Below are 22,356 nucleotides of genomic sequence, written 5' to 3' on the forward strand. Positions count from 1 at the left end.
TATTTGACCCCTCTACAAAACATGACTTAGTGGCAAGTTTTTGTGTATGGGTGGTCCCGGGGATCGAACCCACTACCTTGGCGTTACAAGCGCCATGCTCTACCTGCTGAGCTACAGAGGACCACTTTAAACAACTCTTGAACAAGCAATGGAGCTGATGATAGGGGAGTGGGGGGGGGACATTTTATTTATGAGAATAATATAGAATATTCTTTATTGTAAACTCTACTTCCTGTAAATGTCATATTGACTCCTGGCAGTATGTAAATAGTTGTATTGTATGTTAGTGTTGTCATGTCGGCTAATATCTGTAACGTGATCCTGCCCTTGTGTGTTGTATAATGTGAAATAAAAATGAAATGTTGATCACAAAAAAAAAAAAAATATATATATATATATATATATATATATATATATAAGGTGGGGAAAAAAAGTATTTAGTCAGCCACCAATTGTGCAAGTTCTCCAACTTAAAAATATGAGAGAGGCCTGTAATTTTCATCATAGGTACACGTCAACTATGACAGACAAAATGAGAAAAAAAATTCCAGAAAATCACATTGTAGGATTTTTTATGAATTTATTTGCAAATTATGGTGGAAAATAAGTATTTGGTCAATAACAAAAGTTTCTCAATACTTTGTTGTATACCATTTGTTGGCAATGACACAGGTCAAACGTTTTCTGTAAGTCTTCACAAGGTTTTCACACACTGTTGCTGGTATTTTGGCCCATTCCTCCATGCAGATCTCCTCTAGAGCAGTGATGTTTTGGGGCTGTCGTGGTGCAACACGGACTTTCAACTCCCTCCAAAGATTTTCTATGGGGTTGAGATCTGGAGACTGGCTAGGCCACTCCAGGACCTTGAAATGCTTCTTACGAAGCCACTCCTTCGTTGCCCGGGCGGTGTGTTTGGGATCATTGTCATGCTGAAAGACCCAGCCACGTTTCATCTTCAATGCCCTTGCTGATGGAAGGAGGTTTTCACTCAAAATCTCACGATACATGGCCCCATTCATTCTTTCCTTACACGGATCAGTCGTCCTGGTCCCTTTGCAGAAAAACAGCCCCAAAGCATGATGTTTCCACCCCCATGCTTCACAGTAGGTATGGTGTTCTTTGGATGCAACTCAGCATTCTTTGTCCTCCAAACATGACGAGTTGAGTTTTTACCAAAAAGTTCTATTTTGGTTTCATCTGACCATATGACATTCTCCCAATCCTCTTCTGGATCATCCAAATGCACTCTAGCAAACTTCAGACGGGCCTGGACATGTACTGGCTTAAGAAGGGGGACACGTCTTGCTCTGCAGGATTTGAGTCCCTGGCGGCGTAGTGTGTTACTGATGGTAGGCTTTGTTACTTTGGTCCCAGCTCTCTGCAGGTCATTCACTAGGTCCCCCCGTGTGGTTCTGGGATTTTTGCTCACCGTTCTTGTGATCATTTTGACCCCACGGGGTGAGATCTTGCGTGGAGCCCCAGATTGAGGGAGATTATCAGTGGTCTTGTATGTCTTCCATTTCCTAATAATTGCTCCCACAGTTGATTTCTTCAAACCAAGCTGCTTACCTATTGCAGATTCAGTCTTCCCAGCCTGGTGCAGGTCTACAATTTTGTTTCTGGTGTCCTTTGACAGCTCTTTGGTCTTGGCCATAGTGGAGTTTGGAGTGTGACTGTTTGAGGTTGTGGACAGGTGTATTTTATACTGATAACAAGTTCAAACAGGTGCCATTAATACAGGTAACGAGTGGAGGACAGAGGAGCCTCTTAAAGAAAAAGTTACAGTTCTGTGAGAGCCAGAAATCTTGCTTGTTTGTAGGTGACCAAATACTTATTTTCCACCATAATTTGCAAATAAATTCATAAAAAATACTACAATGTGATTATCTGGATTTTTTTTTCTCATTTTGTCTGTCATAGTTGACGTGTACATATGATGAAAATTACAGGCCTCTCTCATCTTTTTAAGTGGGAGAACTTGCACAATTGGTGGCTGACTAAATACTTTTTTTCCCCACTGTATACTGTTCACAGCACTGTATATGAAGATTTGGAAAAAGTTGCATGTCAAAATAAATACAGCTCCCTGCCTCAAATACACATGCTCTTCATCAGTCTCTTCATCATTGGACAATGACTATAGGCTGCCTCTTAATAACATTGTCACGTCAGACGATTCTCAATTAAATCTTGTAACCGGTAATCTTGTCTTTAAGCTTACATCTATATAGTTCTATGTGTGCACTGCAATTAGTTCCACCGATATCCTGGATGGGATCCAGTAAAACAGAGCCTAGTGAACTGTGTCATGGCGTTATGATCTAGTTTTAAGCTATAGCCTCTGGTTTATTGTGTGTGTGTGTTGTGTAGGCTGTGAGTTGCTTGTGAAATGCAAGAGCCATGAATTTACATTGTAAATAAATGACTGTAAATAAATGGTCTGTGAAATCAGGTGTTAATGGTGTAATCCTATGTTTTAATTATGATTTTAGTGCTTCAATTTCTGCCCACAAAAAGTTCTGCAGGCCCACCCACCAACAGATTTCTGGCTACGCTACTGCAGCTTACCTATAGGAGGCGTGGTACTGAGCTGGTAGGTGGGTCTTCACAGACTCCACCCATGAACACAATACTAGGCTGTGATTGGGCACAAGACAGGAAATGCTGAGCAGCCCGGGGGGATCTGAGGAAGAAGGGGAGAAATGATGATCACATGATCAACAACACAATAACTACATCTCAAAGCTTTATCTCAGTGTGTGAGGTTATCCAGTCTGTCTGAGGGATGTATCTGAATGATACAACCACAAATACTCAACAATACAATAAACATATTATAATGAGGGGATTCCTCACAGCTCAATCTGTTAGAGGAATATCTAATACTAGGACTTCTCCTCTCTGGTCCCACCCCTCTTATCAGTAAGCTGAGGGTCGCCAGGAAACCAAAACAAAAAAAGGAGGGGAGAGGGGGGGAGAGAGAGAGAGGGGAGCGAGGAGGGGAGAGGGGAGATATTGAGGGAGGAGAGAGAGGGGAGAGATTGAGGGAGGAGAGAGAGGGGAGAGATTGAGGGAGGGGAGAGAGGGGAGAGAGGGGAGAGAGGGGAGAGAGGGGAGACTTACATCCTAGCCTAAGTCTGGTGGTCTGGATGAGGAGTCCCTGGTCGTCATGGCAGCTGTAGTTACCCTCGGCAGCGTGGTCTGCGTGCACGAGGACCAGATGACCATCTGATGTCACTCGGTGCTGCCATGGCAACACGGAACTCCTGTTCAGACGCCACTCCACTGACGTCCTGAAGAGACATTTTGACATCATGTTTACTGGTAGTCAGACTGACAACTACACACACAACTACAGTCACGCACATAAATACACACAACTACAAATACACACAACTAAAATCACAGAAAATAAACAGACACATTAACTGCACAGGGCCAGTTAAATGGCAGGGACTAAGCCTTACTGTAAGTCAAAGGGTACTATGCCCTTAGCTCCAAGGGAGAGGACTATATGTCCTAAATTAAACGGACTCCCCTGTATACTGATACAGACAGCCTCCTAGTGTACCATACCTGCCCAGTGCTTCCCTACACAGCAGCGTAACGTTGGACCCCAGCCTCCCGTACTGAATATCTGAAACTAGACAAGAGAGAGAGACATGTTAGACTTTGTGTCTGCAGTGTGTAGCTACTGTTAGTTACTGTTAGGTGTGAACAGTTACAGTTCTCCGATCATAAGTCTTCAGTCCAGTCAGGATTTGCAACCTACAGAACTACTGTTGGCAGCCTTCAGAAAGGCTTTGACTTCTTCCACCTGTTATTGTGTTCCAGCCTGAATTCAAAATAGATTAAATATTTTATTTTTTCTCACCCATCTACACACAGTACCCCATAATGACGAAGTAAAACATGTTTTTAGACATTTTTGCAAATATATTGTAAATGAAATACAAAAATATCTCATTTACATACAGTAAGTCAATCATTTGTAGAAGCACCTTTGGCGGCGATTCAATCTTTGAGTCATCTTGGGTATGTCTGTATCAGCTTTGCGATTCTGGATTTGGGGATTTTTTCCCGTTCTTCCTTGTAGATTTTCTCAAGCTCTGTTAAGTTAGATGGGGAGCGATGGTGAACAGCAGTCTTCAGGTCTTTCCACAGAGTTTCAAAGGGATTCAAGTCTGGGCTTTGGCTGGGCCACTCAAGTACTTTCACATTCTTGTTCTGAAGCCATTCCAGCATTTCTTTGGCTGTATGCTTGGGGTCATTATCCTGTTGGAATGTAAATATTCACCCTAGTCTAAGGTCGTTTGAAGCAGGTTCTCATCAAGGATTTGCCCGTATTTGGCTCCATTCATTGTTCCCTCTATCCTTACCAGTCTCTCAGTCCCTGCTGCTGAAAAGCATCCCTATAGCATGATGCTGCCACCATCATGCTTCACGGTAGGGATGGTGTTAGATGGGTGATGAGCTGTGCCTGGTTTTCTCCAGATGTAGTGCTTTGCATTCAGGCCAAAAATGTCAATGATTCTCTCATCAGACCACAACATCTTTTGCCTTATGATCTCAGTCTTTCATCTGCCTTTTTGAAAACTCCAGGCGTGCTGTTATGTAACTTTTTCTCAGGAGTGGCTTCCGTCTGGCCACTCTCCCATAAAGCCCAGATCGGTGAAGTGCTGAAGAGACTGTTGTCCTTCTGGCAGGTTCTCCCATCTCATCCAAGGAACTCTGTAGTTCTGTCAGAGTGGTCATTGGGTTCTTGGTCACCTCCCTGACCAAGGCCCTTCTTGGTCTGGGTAGCTCCATATTTTGTCCATATCCCAAACTTGGAGACCACTGTGCTCTTGGAAACGTTCAACACACTTGTCACGCCCTGACTCAGGGGACGCTTATATGTTGAGTCAGGGTGTGTATATTCCTAGTTGTGTTTGGTCATTGTTTGTCGATCTAGTATGTATGGTTCTATGTTGGCCGGTGTGGTTACCAATCAGAGGCAGCTGTCGTTCGTTGTCTCTGATTGGGGAACATACTTAGGCAGCCTATTGGCACTAGTGGGTTGTGGGATCTTGTTCCGGTTAAGGTATGTTGTGTCGTCTACCTTGGACTTCACGTTTCGTTTCCTTGGTTGTTTTGTCGTTGTGTTTAATAGAAAATAAACATGTACGCATATCACGCTGCGCCTTGGTCCGTCCCGTCATTCAACGGACGTGACAACACTAGAAATTGTTTAATACCCTTCCTCAGATATAGGCGTCATCACATTTCTATCATGGAGCTCTAAGGACAGTTCATGGTATAGCTTCTGCTCTGACATGCACTGTCAACTGTGGGACCTAATATAGACAGGTGTGTTGCTTTCTAAATGTCCAAACAATTGAATTGGCCACAGGTGGACTCCGATCAAGTTGTAGTGACATCTCAAGGATGATCATAGGAAATTGGATGCACCTGAGCTCAATTTGGAGTGTCATAGCAAAAAGGTGTGAATACTTACAGTATCAGTCAAAAGTTTGGACACACCTACTCATTCCAGGGTTTTTTCTTTATTTTGTACTATTTTCTACATTGTAGAATAATAGTGAAGACATCAAAACTATGAGATAACACACATGGAATCATGTAATAACCAAAAAAAGTGTTAAACAAATCAAAATATACTTTATATTTGAGATTCTTCAAATAGCCACCCTTTGCCTTGATGACAGCTTTTGCACATCTACCACAGTATCATACTAGTGGATATAGTCTGCCATCTACCACAGGATCATACTAGTGGATATAGTCTGCCATCTACCACAGGATCATACTAGTGCATATAGTCTGCCATCTACCACAGGATCATACTAGTGGATATAGTCTGCCATCTACCACAGGATCATACTAGTGCATATAGTCTGCCATCTACCACAGGATCATACTAGTGGATATAGTCTGCCATCTACCACAGGATCATACTAGTGCATATAGTCTGCCATCTACCACAGGATCATACTAGTGGATATAGTCAGACTATACAGATATATAGACTATATCCACTAGTATGATCCTGTGGTAGATGGCAGACTATATCCACTAGTATGATCCTGTGGTAGATGGCAGACTATATCCACTAGTATGATCCTGTGGTAGATGGCAGACTATATCCACTAGTATGATCCTGTGGTAGATGGCAGACTATATGCACTAGTATGATCCTGTGGTAGATGTCAGACTATATCCACTAGTATGATCCTGTGGTAGATGGCAGACTATATCCACTAGTATGATCCTGTGGTAGATGGCAGACTATATGCACTAGTATGATCCTGTGGTAGATGGCAGACTATATCCACTAGTATGATCCTGTGGTAGATGGCAGACTATATCCACTAGTATGATCCTGTGGTAGATGGCAGACTATATCCACTAGTATGATCCTGTGGTAGATGGCAGACTATATCCACTAGTATGATCCTGTGGTAGATGGCAGACTATATCCACTAGTATGATCCTGTGGTAGATGGCAGACTATATCCACTAGTATGATCCTGTGGTAGATGGCAGACTATATCCACTAGTATGATCCTGTGGTAGATGGCAGACTATATGCACTAGTATGATCCTGTGGTAGATGGCAGACTATATCCACTAGTATGATCCTGTGGTAGATGGCAGACTATATGCACTAGTATGATCCTGTGGTAGATGGCAGACTATATCCACTAGTATGATCCTGTGGTAGATGGCAGACTATATCCACTAGTATGATCCTGTGGTAGATGGCAGACTATATCCACTAGTATGATCCTGTGGTAGATGGCAGACTATATCCACTAGTATGATCCTGTGGTAGATGGCAGACTATATCCACTAGTATGATCCTGTGATAGGTGGCAGACTATATCCACTAGTATGATCCTGTCGTAGGTGGCAGACTATATCCACTAGTATGATCCTGTGGTAGATGGCAGACTATATCCACTAGTATGATCCTGTGGTAGATGGCAGACTATATCCACTAGTATGATCCTGTGGTAGATGGCAGACTATATCCACTAGTATGATCCTGTGGTAGGTGGCAGACTATATCCACTAGTATGATCCTGTGGTAGATGGCAGACTATATCCACTAGTATGATCCTGTGGTAGATGGCAGACTATATCCACTAGTATGATCCTGTGGTAGATGGCAGACTATATCCACTAGTATGATCCTGTGGTAGATGTCAGACTATATCCACTAGTATGATACTGTGGTAGATGGCAGACTATATCCACTAGTATGATCCTGTGGTAGATGGCAGACTATATCCACTAGTATGATCCTGTGGTAGATGGCAGACTATATGCACTAGTATGATCCTGTGGTAGATGGCAGACTATATCCACTAGTATGATCCTGTGGTAGATGGCAGACTATATCCACTAGTATGATCCTGTGGTAGATGGCAGACTATATCCACTAGTATGATCCTGTGGTAGATGGCAGACTATATCCACTAGTATGATCCTGTGGTAGATGGCAGACTATATCCACTAGTATGATCCTGTGGTAGATGGCAGACTATATGCACTAGTATGATCCTGTGGTAGATGGCAGACTATATGCACTAGTATGATCCTGTGGTAGATGGCAGACTATATCCACTAGTATGATCCTGTGGTAGATGGCAGACTATATCCACTAGTATGATCCTGTGGTAGATGGCAGACTATATCCACTAGTATGATCCTGTGGTAGATGGCAGACTATCTCCACTAGTATGATCCTGTGGTAGATGGCAGACTATATCCACTAGTATGATCCTGTGGTAGATGGCAGACTATATCCACTAGTATGATCCTGTGGTAGATGGCAGACTATATCCACTAGTATGATCCTGTGGTAGATGGCAGACTATATCCACTAGTATGATCCTGTGGTAGATGGCAGACTATCTCCACTAGTATGATCCTGTGGTAGATGGCAGACTATCTCCACTAGTATGATCCTGTGGTAGATGGCAGACTATATCCACTAGTATGATCCTGTGGTAGATGGCAGACTATCTCCACTAGTATGATCCTGTGGTAGATGGCAGACTATCTCCACTAGTATGATCCTGTGGTAGATGGCAGACTATATCCACTAGTATGATCCTGTGGTAGATGGCAGACTATATCCACTAGTATGATCCTGTGGTAGATGGCAGACTATATCCACTAGTATGATCCTGTGGTAGATGGCAGACTATATCCACTAGTATGATCCTGTGGTAGATGGCAGACTATCTCCACTAGTATGATCCTGTGGTAGATGGCAGACTATATCCACTAGTATGATCCTGTGGTAGATGGCAGACTATATCCACTAGTATGATCCTGTGGTAGATGGCAGACTATCTCCACTAGTATGATCCTGTGGTAGATGGCAGACTATATCCACTAGTATGATCCTGTGGTAGATGGCAGACTATATCCACTAGTATGATCCTGTGGTAGATGGCAGACTATATGCACTAGTAATCAGGGCTGATGCTGGCCCTATGCCGGTTGGCGCCCACCTCTCCTCTCAGAGCTGGTATTTCTACATGGAGTGCACCAACAGGCCATTCTGCCAGGCTAGGAAGTCTCTCTCTCTCACACACACACACACACACAGACAGACACAGACACACACAGACACAGACACTCACACACACACACACACACACACACACCCACTCACACACAAAAGTGGGTACATTTATTCACCCACTCCCATTGGTGTAAAGTACTTAAGTAAAAATATGTCAAAGTACTACTTAAGTAGTTTTTTGGGTATATGTACTTTACTTTACTATTTATATTTTGGACAACTAGTTACATTTTGAATGCTTAGCAGGACAGGAAAATTGTCAAATTCACACACTTATCGAGAGAACATCCCTGGTCATCCCTACTGCCTCTGATCTGGGGGACTCACTAAACACACATGCTTCTTTGTAAATGATGTCTGAGTGTTGGAGTGTGCCCCCGGCTATCCATAAATAAATAAAAAACAAGAAAATGGTCTGGTTTGCTTAATATAAGGAATGTGAAATGATTTATACTTTCACTTTTGATACTTAAGTATATTTTAGCAATTACATTTACTTTTGATACTTAAGTATATTTAAAAACAAATACTTTTAGACTTTAACTCAAGTAGTATTTTGCTGGGTGACTTTCACTTTTACTTGAGTCATTTTCCGTTAAGGTATCTTTACTTTTACTCAAGTATGACAACGGGGTACTTTTCCCACCACTGGCCAACTGCCCCAGTGACACTCCTTCTCACTCTCTCTCTCCTCTCTGGACTGTAGAGGGCCTCTGGTACCTAGGGGAAGTCATCTGCATTCCTCGTCTGCAGAACAGCATTATTTGCAAACCCACAACGTTCTTCACATTTCTGCCTCAACTCCCAGCCAGCGGGATCTCTGCCATATAAATGTGTGTGTGTGTGTGTCTGTGTGTGTGTGTCTGTGTGCGTGTGTCTGCGTGTGTTTCGGGGGTGTGTCTTTCTCTGTGTGTGTGTGTGTGTGTGTGTGTATTCTTATCCTGTATTCTGATGGCTGGGTGAAATAGAACACCATATAAGAACTTAATAATAAATACTATAATCACTATATATAAAAAAAAAAAGGATTTAATCCATTTTGAATTCAGGATGTAACAACAAAATGTGGCACAAGTGAAGGGGTATGAATCCTTTCTGAAGCCACTGTTGGTTGCTAGGTCTGTTATTCAGAACAGAATACTGTAGGGCTGATGGGTAATGCTAGGTCTGTTATTCAGAACAGAATACTGTAGGGCTGATGGGTAATGCTAGGTCTGTTATTCAGAACAGAATACTGTAGGGCTGATGGGTAATGCTAGGTCTGTTATTCAGAACAGAATACTGTAGGGCTGATGGGTAATGCTAGGTCTGTTATTCAGAACAGAATACTGTAGGGCTGATGGGTAATGCTAGGTCTGTTATTCAGAACAGAATACTGTAGGGCTGATGGGTAATGCTAGGTCTGTTATTCAGAACAGAATACTGTAGGGCTGATGGGTAATGCTAGGTCTGTTATTCAGAACAGAATACTGTAGGGCTGATGGGTAATGCTAGGTCTGTTATTCAGAACAGAATACTGTAGGGCTGATGGGTAATGCTAGGTCTGTTATTCAGAACAGAATACTGTAGGGCTGATGGGTAATGCTAGGTCTGTTATTCAGAACAGAATACTGTAGGGCTGATGGGTAATGCTAGGTCTGTTATCTACAGAATACTGTAGGGCTGATGGGTAATGCTAGGTCTGTTATTCAGAACAGAATACTGTAGGGCTGATGGGTAATGCTAGGTCTGTTATTCAGAACAGAATACTGTAGGGCTGATGGGTAATGCTAGGTCTGTTATCTACAGAATACTGTAGGGCTGATGGGTAATGCTAGGTCTGTTATCTACAGAATACTGTAGGGCTGATGGGTAATGCTAGGTCTGTTATTCAGAACAGAATACTGTAGGGCTGATGGGTAATGCTAGGTCTGTTATTCAGAACAGAATACTGTAGGGCTGATGGGTAATGCTAGGTCTGTTATTCAGAACAGAATACTGTAGGGCTGATGGGTAATGCTAGGTCTGTTATCTACAGAATACTGTAGGGCTGATGGGTAATGCTAGCTCTGTTATTCAGAACAGAATACTGTAGGGCTGATGGGTAATGCTAGGTCTGTTATTCAGAACAGAATACTGTAGGGCTGATGGGTAATGCTAGGTCTGTTATTCAGAACAGAATACTGTAGGGCTGATGGGTAATGCTAGGTCTGTTATCTACAGAATACTGTAGGGCTGATGGGTAATGCTAGGTCTGTTATCTACAGAATACTGTAGGGCTGATGGGTAATGCTAGGTCTGTTATTCAGAACAGAATACTGTAGGGCTGATGGGTAATGCTAGGTCTGTTATCTACAGAATACTGTAGGGCTGATGGGTAATGCTAGGTCTGTTATTCAGAACAGAATACTGTAGGGCTGATGGGTAATGCTAGGTCTGTTATTCAGAACAGAATACTGTAGGGCTGATGGGTAATGCTAGGTCTGTTATTCAGAACAGAATACTGTAGGGCTGATGGGTAATGCTAGGTCTGTTATCTACAGAATACTGTAGGGCTGATGGGTAATGCTAGCTCTGTTATTCAGAACAGAATACTGTAGGGCTGATGGGTAATGCTAGGTCTGTTATTCAGAACAGAATACTGTAGGGCTGATGGGTAATGCTAGGTCTGTTATCTACAGAATACTGTAGGGCTGATGGGTAATGCTAGGTCTGTTATTCAGAACAGAATACTGTAGGGCTGATGGGTAATGCTAGGTCTGTTATCTACAGAATACTGTAGGGCTGATGGGTAATGCTAGGTCTGTTATTCAGAACAGAATACTGTAGGGCTGATGGGTAATGCTAGGTCTGTTATTCAGAACAGAATACTGTAGGGCTGATGGGTAATGCTAGGTCTGTTATTCAGAACAGAATACTGTAGGGCTGATGGGTAATGCTAGGTCTGTTATCTACAGAATACTGTAGGGCTGATGGGTAATGCTAGGTCTGTTATCTACAGAATACTGTAGGGCTGATGGGTAATGCTAGGTCTGTTATTCAGAACAGAATACTGTAGGGCTGATGGGTAATGCTAGGTCTGTTATTCAGAACAGAATACTGTAGGGCTGATGGGTAATGCTAGGTCTGTTATTCAGAACAGAATACTGTAGGGCTGATGGGTAATGCTAGGTCTGTTATTCAGAACAGAATACTGTAGGGCTGATGGGTAATGCTAGGTCTGTTATTCAGAACAGAATACTGTAGGGCTGATGGGTAATGCTAGGTCTGTTATTCAGAACAGAATACTGTAGGGCTGATGGGTAATGCTAGGTCTGTTATTCAGAACAGAATACTGTAGGGCTGATGGGTAATGCTAGGTCTGTTATTCAGAACAGAATACTGTAGGGCTGATGGGTAATGCTAGGTCTGTTATTCAGAACAGAATACTGTAGGGCTGATGGGTAATGCTAGGTCTGTTATTCAGAACAGAATACTGTAGGGCTGATGGGTAAGATGCTACACTGGACCAGTAACTTTTGCCGGCATAAGAAGAATGGCAGCTCTAGTGTTCTCGGGCATGAGCAGTACGTAGAATTTTTAAAAAATAAAACAACTGTGCAATTTTATGCTAAGCAGTGTGAACCTTTCACAGAGCCACATTGCTTACATCCAGGTTAGGTTCGATTATGGGGTAATGGGTTAAAGGTTTGGGTCAGGGGTCAGGGGTCAGGGTTACCTTCATTGGTCCATATCTCTGATTGGGTGTTGACGGAGGAGGAGGAGGAGAAGAGGAGGAGGAGGAGACCAATGACTATCAGACCCCTGGGACACGACACGAGGCCGGGCATCTGGGGAGAGACAGAGAGACAGCCAGAGAGACATCACTGACCTTCTATCAACTTCCAATGACCTTCACTACTGTCAGAAACAACAACACTGACGTAAATCAAATCAGCTGCAAGAATCCAAATGAGTAGATGATGACTGATGTTGGAAATCAACAGTCCAGATTGAAGCTTTCATTATCTCATTTCAACAGTCCAGATTAAAGCTTTCATTATCTCATTTCAACAGTCCAGATTGAAGCTTTCATTATCTCATTTCAACAGTCCAGATTGAAGCTTTCATTATCTCATTTCAACAGTCCAGATTGAAGCTTTCATTATCTCATTTCAACAGTCCAGATTGAAGCTTTCATTATCTCATTTCAACAGTCCAGATTGAAGCTTTCATTATCTCATTTCAACAGTCCAGATTGAAGCTTTCATTATCTCATTTCAACAGTCCAGATTGAAGCTTTCATTATCTCATTTCAATTGGAGGTGGTCTGGTAAATTCTACTGCGGCTCTATAGCCGGTGGTAATGATGTGAGAATAACTTAATTACACTTAAATAGAGGAAGCTTTAGTGTGTGAGTGTTACTGTACCAGCCAGCAGCTATAGTCCAGGTTAGTGTGTGAGTGTTAGAGAGATCGTGAAAAGAGAGAGACAGAGATAGAGAGATAGAGAGAGAGAGAGGAGGAGAGAGAGAAAGAGAGAGAAAGAGAGAGAAAGAGAGAGAGACAGAGATAGAGAGAGAGAGAGAAGAGAGAGAGAGAGAAGGAGAGACAGAGATAGAGAGAGTGAGAGAGAGAGTTTTTTTTTAAATCTTTTTTTTATACTTATTTAATCCACCCCATTTCTCTCGCTATTTTGTTGTGATGCGTCAGATGACTCACTCTCGCTATCCTCCCCAGAGGAAAACACCATCTCTACAACCTGTTTATCCTCAACTGATTTATCAATCTCTACCTTCCTCTTAGAATTAGAACCTTCACCTCCCCTTACATTCTTCCTCTTACTCCTTGCTACTTTGAAAACATCTGCTTCCTTTTCCATTATTTCAATCTCCTCTTGAACTCCAATTTCATTTTCCAGCACCGAATCAGCAACCCCAGTTGCAGTCTCACCTGCTGTTTCCCCTCCCTCTTTGTTCTGATCTACCACCATTGCCCCCGTAGCCTCACTGCTTTCCTTTCCTACTTTTCCAACCATATCTGCCCACCTTCTCCCTTCCCCTGCACCCTTAGCATGTTCATCCCTTCGCGGTGGTGCATTAGCTGCACCAGCACTAGAGCTGCTACCGGACTCTGTGCGCTCGTTCTCAGGAAAATAACGTACCAAATTCCCTTCTCTTCCACATATTGTAGATCCAAGTTGACCATGACGAGATAACTCTCGCTCCAACATTTCATCTCTAACAAATGGTGGCACGTTAGAAAGTATAACTTTCTTCGCCGGATTCATAAGAGGAAATACAGACGTCTGTGTCTCCCGCAACCCAACACCACCCTCAGCTCTCAGCTACCGGTACCCCCTGTATATAGCCTCCCTACTGTTATTTCCCATTGACTCTGTACCGGTACCCCCTGTATATAGCCTCCCTACTGTTATTTCACATTGACTCTGTACCGGTACCCCCTGTATATAGCCTCCCTACTGTTATTTCCCATTGACTCTGTACCGGTACCGCCTGTATATAGCCTCCCTACTGTTATTTCACATTGACTCTGTACCGGTACCCCCTGTATATAGCCTCCCTACTGTTATTTCCCATTGACTCTGTACCAGTACCCCCTGTATATAGCCTCCCTACTGTTATTTCCCATTGACTCTGTACCAGTACCCCCTGTATATAGCCTCCCTACTGTTATTACACATTGACTCTGTACCGGTACCCCCTGTATATAGCCTCCCTACTGTTATTACACATTGACTCTGTACCGGTACCCCCTGTATATAGCCTCCCTACTGTTATTGCACATTGACTCTGTGCCGGTACCCCCTGTATATAGCCTCCCTATTGTTATTTCCCATTGACTCTGTACCGGTACCCCCTGTATATAGCCTCCCTACTGTTATTTCACATTGACTCTGTACCGGTACCCCCTGTATATAGCCTCCCTACTGTTATTACACATTGACTCTATACCGGTACCCCCTGTATATAGCCTCCCTACTGTTATTACACATTGACTCTGTACCGGTACCCCCTGTATATAGCCTCCCTACTGTTATTTCACATTGACTCTGTACCGGTACCCCCTGTATATAGCCTCCCTACTGTTATTACACATTGACTCTGTACCGGTACCCCCTGTATATAGCCTCCCTACTGTTATTACACATTGACTCTGTACCGGTACCCCCTGTATATAGCCTCCCTACTGTTATTGCACATTGACTCTGTGCCGGTACCCCCTGTATATAGCCTCCCTACTGTTATTACACATTGACTCTGTACCGGTACCCCCTGTATATAGCCTCCCTACTGTTATTACACATTGACTCTGTACCGGTACCCCCTGTATATAGCCTCCCTACTGTTATTGCACATTGACTCTGTGCCGGTACCCCCTGTATATAGCCTCCCTACTGTTATTTCCCATTGACTCTGTACCGGTACCCCCTGTATATAGCCTCCCTACTGTTATTTCCCATTGACTCTGTACCGGTACCCCCTGTATATAGCCTCCCTACTGTTATTTTATTGCTGCTCTTTAATTATTTTTAACTTATCTATTTTCTACTTAACACTTATTGTTCTTAAAACTGCATAGTTGGTTAATGGCTTGTCAGTAGCATTTAACTGTAAGGTCTATACCTGTAGTATTCGGCGCATGTGACAAATAACATTTGCTTTGATTTGTGATTTGATATGCACCACCAATATTAAAGTAGATTCTAGTTGGTCCAGAACAGAGCAGAACGGCCCTTAAAATTTACACAGAGGGCTAACATCAATAACATGCATGTCAATCTCTCCTGGCTCAACGTAGAGGAGAGATTGACTGCATCACTACTTATATATCGTGAGAGGTCTTGACGTGTTGAAAGCACTGAACTGTCTGTTCAAACAGTTAACAAACAGATCACCCATGCATACCCCACAAGACATGCCACCAGAGGTCTCTTCACAGTCCCCAAGTCCAGAACAGAATCTGGGAGGTGCACAGTACTACATAGAGCCATGACTACATGCCTTTTCAGCAGCTAATCTGGATCCTAATAAATACAACATCTATTAGACAACAATGCAGAAAAATAAAACAATTGCTGAAATTAGTAAATCAAATCAAATCAATGAGAGAATAGTCAGATTAACTGATAATTGACAGAGACATGTTGGCGTAGCAGGAAGATCTGAATGCCAATTAACCGAGAGGTTGGGAGTTCAAATCCCAGGTGAGGAAATGTTGAATAATAATGACTGTATAAATGAACATGCACCATGTCATCATGTATGTCATCAGATATGGAAGTTGAAAACACTACGTTAAAAGCACTGTGTGTGTAAGTAGTTCCTCAGCCTTGTTTAGTAAAGATGGCCAAACAATAACACACAGCTGATTGGACATGAGACCAGTGGAGCTGGTCACACATCCTTTTCAATTCACTGCATTTTTGCCTACGTTTTCTCAAGTTGGAGCTAAGTTTGGGCCAACATTATTTTTTTTTTTGTTCAGGTAAAACATGGACTGAGAAGAAGAGTCAACTAGAACAAGACTGTGGAACCAAAAGGCTTTGGAACCAGTTACATGAGTTGAACCAAGGCTGTGGAACCAAAAGGCTTTGGAACCAGTTACATGAGTTGAACCAAGGCTGTGGAACCAAAAGGCTTTGGAACCAGTTACATGAGTTGAACCAAGGCTGTGGAACCAAAAGGCTTTGGAACCAGTTACATGAGTTGAACCAAGGCTGTGGAACCAAAAGGCTTTGGAACCAGTTACATGAGTTGAACCAAGGCTGTGGAACCAAAAGGCTTTGGAACCAGTTACATGAGTTGAACGTCTAGACAGTGAGGGTAAGATACGTAGTACAAGGGCTGAGGGTGAGGTATGAGGGTGGGCTGATTACTGTAGAGACAGTGTCACGCCCTGGCTCTGGGGACTCTTATATGTTGAGCCAGGGTGTTAGTTTCTATGTTATGTGTTTCTATGTTGGCCGGGGTGGTTCCCAATCAGAGGCAGCCTGTTTTGCACTTGTCATTAGTGGGATCTTGTTCCGGAGAGGTTTGTGTTTTGTTAACCTTAGGACTTCACGTTATCGTTTGGTTGTTTTGTTATTGTTATATAAGTACTCATTAAAAGATGTACGCATATCACGCTGCGCCTTGGTCTGCTCATTACGATGATCGTGACAGACAGACTACAGTAATCACCCTGCTGCTGGACTAGAGACAGACTACAGTAATCACCCTGCTGCTAGAGACAGACTACAGTAATCACCCTGCTGCTAGACTAGAGACAGACTACAGTAATCACCCTGCTGCTGGACTAGAGACAGACTACAGTAATCACCCTGCTGCTAGAGACAGACTACAGTAATCACCCTGCTGCTAGAGACAGACTACAGTAATCACCCTGCTGCTAGACTAGAGACAGACTACAGTAATCACCCTGCTGCTAGAGACAGACTACAGTAATCACCCTGCTGCTAGAGACAGAATACAGTAATCACCCTGCTGCTAGACTAGAGACAGACTACAGTAATCACCCTGCTGCTAGACTAGAGACAGACTACAGTAATCACCCTGCTGCTAGACTAGAGACAGACTACAGTAATCACCCTGCTGCTAGAGACAGACTACAGTAATCACCCTGCTGCTAGAGACAGACTACAGTAATCACCCTGCTGCTAGACTAGAGACAGACTACAGTAATCACCCTGCTGCTAGAGACAGACTACAGTAATCACCCTGCTGCTAGAGACAGACTACAGTAATCACCCTGCTGCTAGACTAGAGACAGACTACAGTAATCACCCTGCTGCTAGACTAGAGACAGACTACAGTAATCACCCTGCTGCTAGAGACAGACTACAGTAATCACCCTGCTGCTAGACTAGAGACAGACTACAGTAATCACCCTGCTGCTAGACTAGAGACAGACTACAGTAATCACCCTGCTGCTAGAGACAGACTACAGTAATCACCCTGCTGCTAGAGACAGACTACAGTAATCACCCTGCTGCTAGAGACAGACTACAGTAATCACCCTGCTGCTAGACTAGAGACAGACTACAGTAATCACCCTGCTGCTAGACTAGAGACAGACTACAGTAATCACCCTGCTGCTAGACTAGAGACAGACTACAGTAATCACCCTGCTGCTAGACTAGAGACAGACTACAGTAATCACCCTGCTGCTAGAGACAGACTACAGTAATCACCCTGCTGCTAGAGAGAGACTACAGTAATCACCCTGCTGCTAGACTAGAGACAGACTACAGTAATCACCCTGCTGCTGGACTAGAGACAGACTACAGTAATCACCCTGCTGCTAGACTAGAGACAGACTACAGTAATCACCCTGCTGCTGGACTAGAGACAGACTACAGTAATCACCCTGCTGCTAGAGACAGACTACAGTAATCACCCTGCTGCTAGAGACAGACTACAGTAATCACCCTGCTGCTAGAAACAGACTACAGTAATCACCCTGCTGCTAGACTAGAGACAGACTACAGTAATCACCCTGCTGCTAGAGACAGACTACAGTAATCCCCCTAATGCTAGAAACAGACTACAGTAATCACCCTGCTGCTAGACTAGAGACAGACTACAGTAATCACCCTGCTGCTGGACTAGAGACAGACTACAGTAATCACCCTGCTGCTAGAGACAGACTACAGTAATCACCCTGCTGCTAGACTAGAGACAGACTACAGTAATCACCCTGCTGCTAGACTAGAGACAGACTACAGTAATCACCCTGCTGCTAGACTAGAGACAGACTACAGTAATCACCCTGCTGCTAGAGACAGACTACAGTAATCACCCTGCTGCTAGACTAGAGACAGACTACAGTAATCACCCTGCTGCTGGACTAGAGACAGACTACAGTAATCACCCTGCTTCTAGAGACAGACTACAGTAATCACCCTGCTGCTAGACTAGAGACAGACTACAGTAATCACCCTGCTGCTAGAGACAGACTACAGTAATCACCCTGCTGCTAGAGTCAGACTACAGTAATCACCCTGCTGCTAGACTAGAGACAGACTACAGTAATCACCCTGCTGCTAGAGACAGACTACAGTAATCACCCTGCTGCTAGAGACAGACTACAGTAATCACCCTGCTGCTGGACTAGAGACAGACTACAGTAATCACCCTGCTGCTAGAGACAGACTACAGTAATCACCCTGCTGCTAGAGACAGACTACAGTAATCACCCTGCTGCTAGACTAGAGACAGACTACAGTAATCACCCTGCTGCTAGACTAGAGACAGACTACAGTAATCACCCTGCTGCTGGACTAGAGACAGACTACAGTAATCACCCTGCTGCTAGAGACAGACTAAAGTAATCACCCTGCTGCTAGAGTCAGACTACAGTAATCACCCTGCTGCTAGACTAGAGACAGACTACAGTAATCACCCTGCTGCTGGACTAGAGACAGACTACAGTAATCACCCTGCTGCTGGACTAGAGACAGACTACAGTAATCACCCTGCTGCTAGACTAGAGACAGACTAAAGTAATCACCCTGCTGCTAGACTAGAGACAGACTACAGTAATCACCCTGCTGCTAGACTAGAGACAGACTACAGTAATCACCCTGCTGCTGGACTAGAGACAGACTACAGTAATCACCCTGCTGCTGGACTAGAGACAGACTACAGTAATCACCCTGCTGCTGGACTAGAGACAGACTACAGTAATCACCCTGCTGCTGGACTAGAGACAGACTACAGTAATCACCCTGCTGCTAGACTAGAGACAGACTACAGTAATCACCCTGCTGCTAGACTAGAGACAGACTACAGTAATCACCCTGCTGCTGGACTAGAGACAGACTACAGTAATCACCCTGCTGCTAGAGACAGACTACAGTAATCACCCTGCTGCTAGACTAGAGACAGACTACAGTAATCACCCTGCTGCTAGAGACAGACTACAGTAATCACCCTGCTGCTAGAGACAGACTACAGTAATCACCCTGCTGCTAGAGACAGACTACAGTAATCACCCTGCTGCTAGAGTCAGACTACAGTAATCACCCTGCTGCTAGACTAGAGACAGACTACAGTAATCACCCTGCTGCTAGACTAGAGACAGACTACAGTAATCACCCTGCTGCTAGACTAGAGACAGACTACAGTAATCACCCTGCTGCTAGACTAGAGACAGACTACAGTAATCACCCTGCTGCTAGACTAGAGACAGACCACAGTAATCACCCTGCTGCTGGACTAGAGACAGACTACAGTAATCACCCTGCTGCTAGAGACAGACTACAGTAATCACCCTGCTGCTAGACTAGAGACTGGGAAACCATTAGCAGCCCTGAGCCTGTCCTAGAGACAAAATAATCATCCTGATACTGGAGCACAGGGAAATCATGAGATCATCTACAGGACACTAATCATCATCATCCTTTCTGATGGCGCCGGAGAAGATGGCTGCCGTTTTACAGCCCTCTAACCAATTGTACTATTATGTGTGTTTTTTCACGTTATTTGTAATTTATTCTGTACATAATGTTTCTGCCACTGTCTCTTATAACCAAAAAGAGCTTCTGGATGTCAGGACAGCGATTACTCATCTCGTATTGGACAAAGATTTTTTCTTCAACGAGTCAGACGCAATGGATATCCTACAAACACCCGACAAGGCCCAAATCCCGTCATTCACAGGAAAAAGAGACAGAGATATCGTGGACGTAGGTCGGGGTGCCTTGTAAGGATCCGACGGTGAGTGAGTAAACTGCCTCTCCCATCAATCCTATTAGCCAATCTTCAATCATTGGAAAATAAATTAGATGACCTAATATTTACGGTTATCCTACCAACGGGACATTAAAAGCTGTAATATCTTATGTTTCACCAAGTCGTGGCTGAATGACGACATGGACAACATACAGCTAGCGGGCTATACGCTACATCGGCAGGATAGAACGGCTGACTCCGGTAAGACAAGGGGTGGCGGTCTGTGTATATTTGTAAACAACAGCTGGTGCACAAAATCAAATACTAAGGAAGTCTCTAGGTTTTGCTCGCCTGAGATAGAGTATCTTATGATAAGCTGTAGACCACACTATTTACCAAGAGAGTTTTCATTTCTATTTTCCATAGCTGTCTATTTACCACCACAAACCAATGCTGGCATTAAGATTGCACTTAATGAGCTGTATAAGGCCATAACTAAACAGGAAAACGCTCATCCAGAGGCAGAGCTCCTAGTGGCCGGGGACTTTAATGCAGGGAAACTTAAATCTGTTCTACCTAATTTCTACCAGCATGTTAAATGTGCAACCAGAGGAAAAAAAAACTCTAGACCACCTTTACTCCACACACAGAGACGCATACAAAGCTCTCCTTTGCCCTCCATTTGGCAAATCTGACCATGATTCCTGCTTATAAGCAAAAACTAAAGCAGGAAGCACCAGTGACTCGGTTAATAAAAAAGTGGTCAGATGACGCAGATGCTAAGCTACAGGACTGTTTTGCTAGCACAGACTGGAATACGTTCCGGGATTCTTCAGATAGCATTGAGGAGTACACCACATCAGTCACTGGCTTCATCAATAAGTGCATCAATGATGTCGTCCCAACAGTGACCATACGTACATACCCCAACCAGAAGCCATGGATCACAGGCAACATCCGCACTGAGCTAAAGGGTAGAGCTGCCGCTTTCAAGGAGCGGGACTCTAACCCGGACGCTTATAAGAAATCCCGCTATGCCCTCCGACGAACCATCAAACAGGCAAAGAGTCAATACAGGACTAAGATTTAATCGTACTACACCAGCTCTGACGCTCGTCGGATGTGGCAGGGCTTGAAAACTATTACAGACTACAAAGGGAAGCACAGCCGCGAGCTGCCCAGTGACACAAGCCTACCAGACGAGCTAAACCACTTCTATGCTCGCTACGAGGCAAGCAACACTGAAGCATGCATGAGAGCACCAGCTGTTCCGGTGACTATATGATCACGCTCTCCGTAGCCGATGTGAGTAAGACTTTTAAGCAGGTCAACATTCACAAGGCCGCAGGACCAGACGGATTACCAGGACGTGTACTCCGAGCATGTGCTGACCAACTGGCAAGTGTCTTCACTGACATTTTCAACATGTCCCTGACTGAATCTGTAATACCAACATGTTTCAAGCAGACCACCATAGTCCCCGTGCCCAAGGACACTAAGATAACCTGCCTAAATGACTACCGACCAGTAGCACTGACGTCTGTAGCCATGAAGTGCTTTGAAAGGCTGGTCATGGCTCACATCAACACCATTATCCCAGTAACCCTAGACCCACTCCAATTTGCATACCGCCCCTGGATCCTGGACTTCCTGACGGGCCATCCCCAGGTGGTAAGGGTAGGTAACAACACATCTGCCACGCTGATCCTCAACACGGGGGCCCCTCAGGGGTGCGTGCTCAGTCCCCTCCTGTACTCCCTGTTCACCCATGACTGCATGGGCAGGCACGACTCCAACACCATCATTAAGTTTTCCGACGACACAACAGTGGTAGGCCTGATCACCGACAACGATGAGACAGCCTATAGGGAGGAGGTCAGAGACCTGGCCGTGTGGTGCCAGGATAACAACCTCTCCCTCAACGTGACCAAGACAAAGGAGATGATTGTGGACTACAGGAAAAAAAAGAGGACTGAGCAGCTTGAGAGTTTCAAGTTCCTTGGTGTCCACATCACCAACGAACTATCATGGTCCAAACACACCAAGACAGTCGTGAAGAGGGCACGACAAAGCCTATTCCCCCTCAGGAGACTGAAAAGATTT

At 44.1% G+C, this 22,356-nt stretch overlaps 1 protein-coding gene across 1 annotated transcript in view; it reads right to left on the minus strand.

Annotated features, from left to right (window-relative positions):
- Positions 1-22,356, minus strand: part of LOC311127552 (ciliary neurotrophic factor receptor subunit alpha-like) — a 77,779-nt gene that overhangs the window by 38,233 nt on the left and 17,190 nt on the right. The window contains exons 2-5 of the mRNA XM_084159368.1: positions 12,297-12,408; positions 3,577-3,643; positions 3,124-3,293; positions 2,569-2,683 (exon numbers count right to left, since the gene is read on the minus strand). Of these exons, the coding sequence (XP_084015494.1) occupies positions 2,569-2,683; positions 3,124-3,293; positions 3,577-3,643; positions 12,297-12,408 (464 nt within the window). The remainder of the gene's footprint in view (positions 1-2,568; positions 2,684-3,123; positions 3,294-3,576; positions 3,644-12,296; positions 12,409-22,356) is intronic.

Source organism: Coregonus lavaretus (genome assembly GCF_964263955.1).
Source record: "Coregonus lavaretus genome assembly, chromosome: 4".
Lineage (NCBI taxonomy): Eukaryota > Metazoa > Chordata > Actinopteri > Salmoniformes > Salmonidae > Coregonus > Coregonus lavaretus.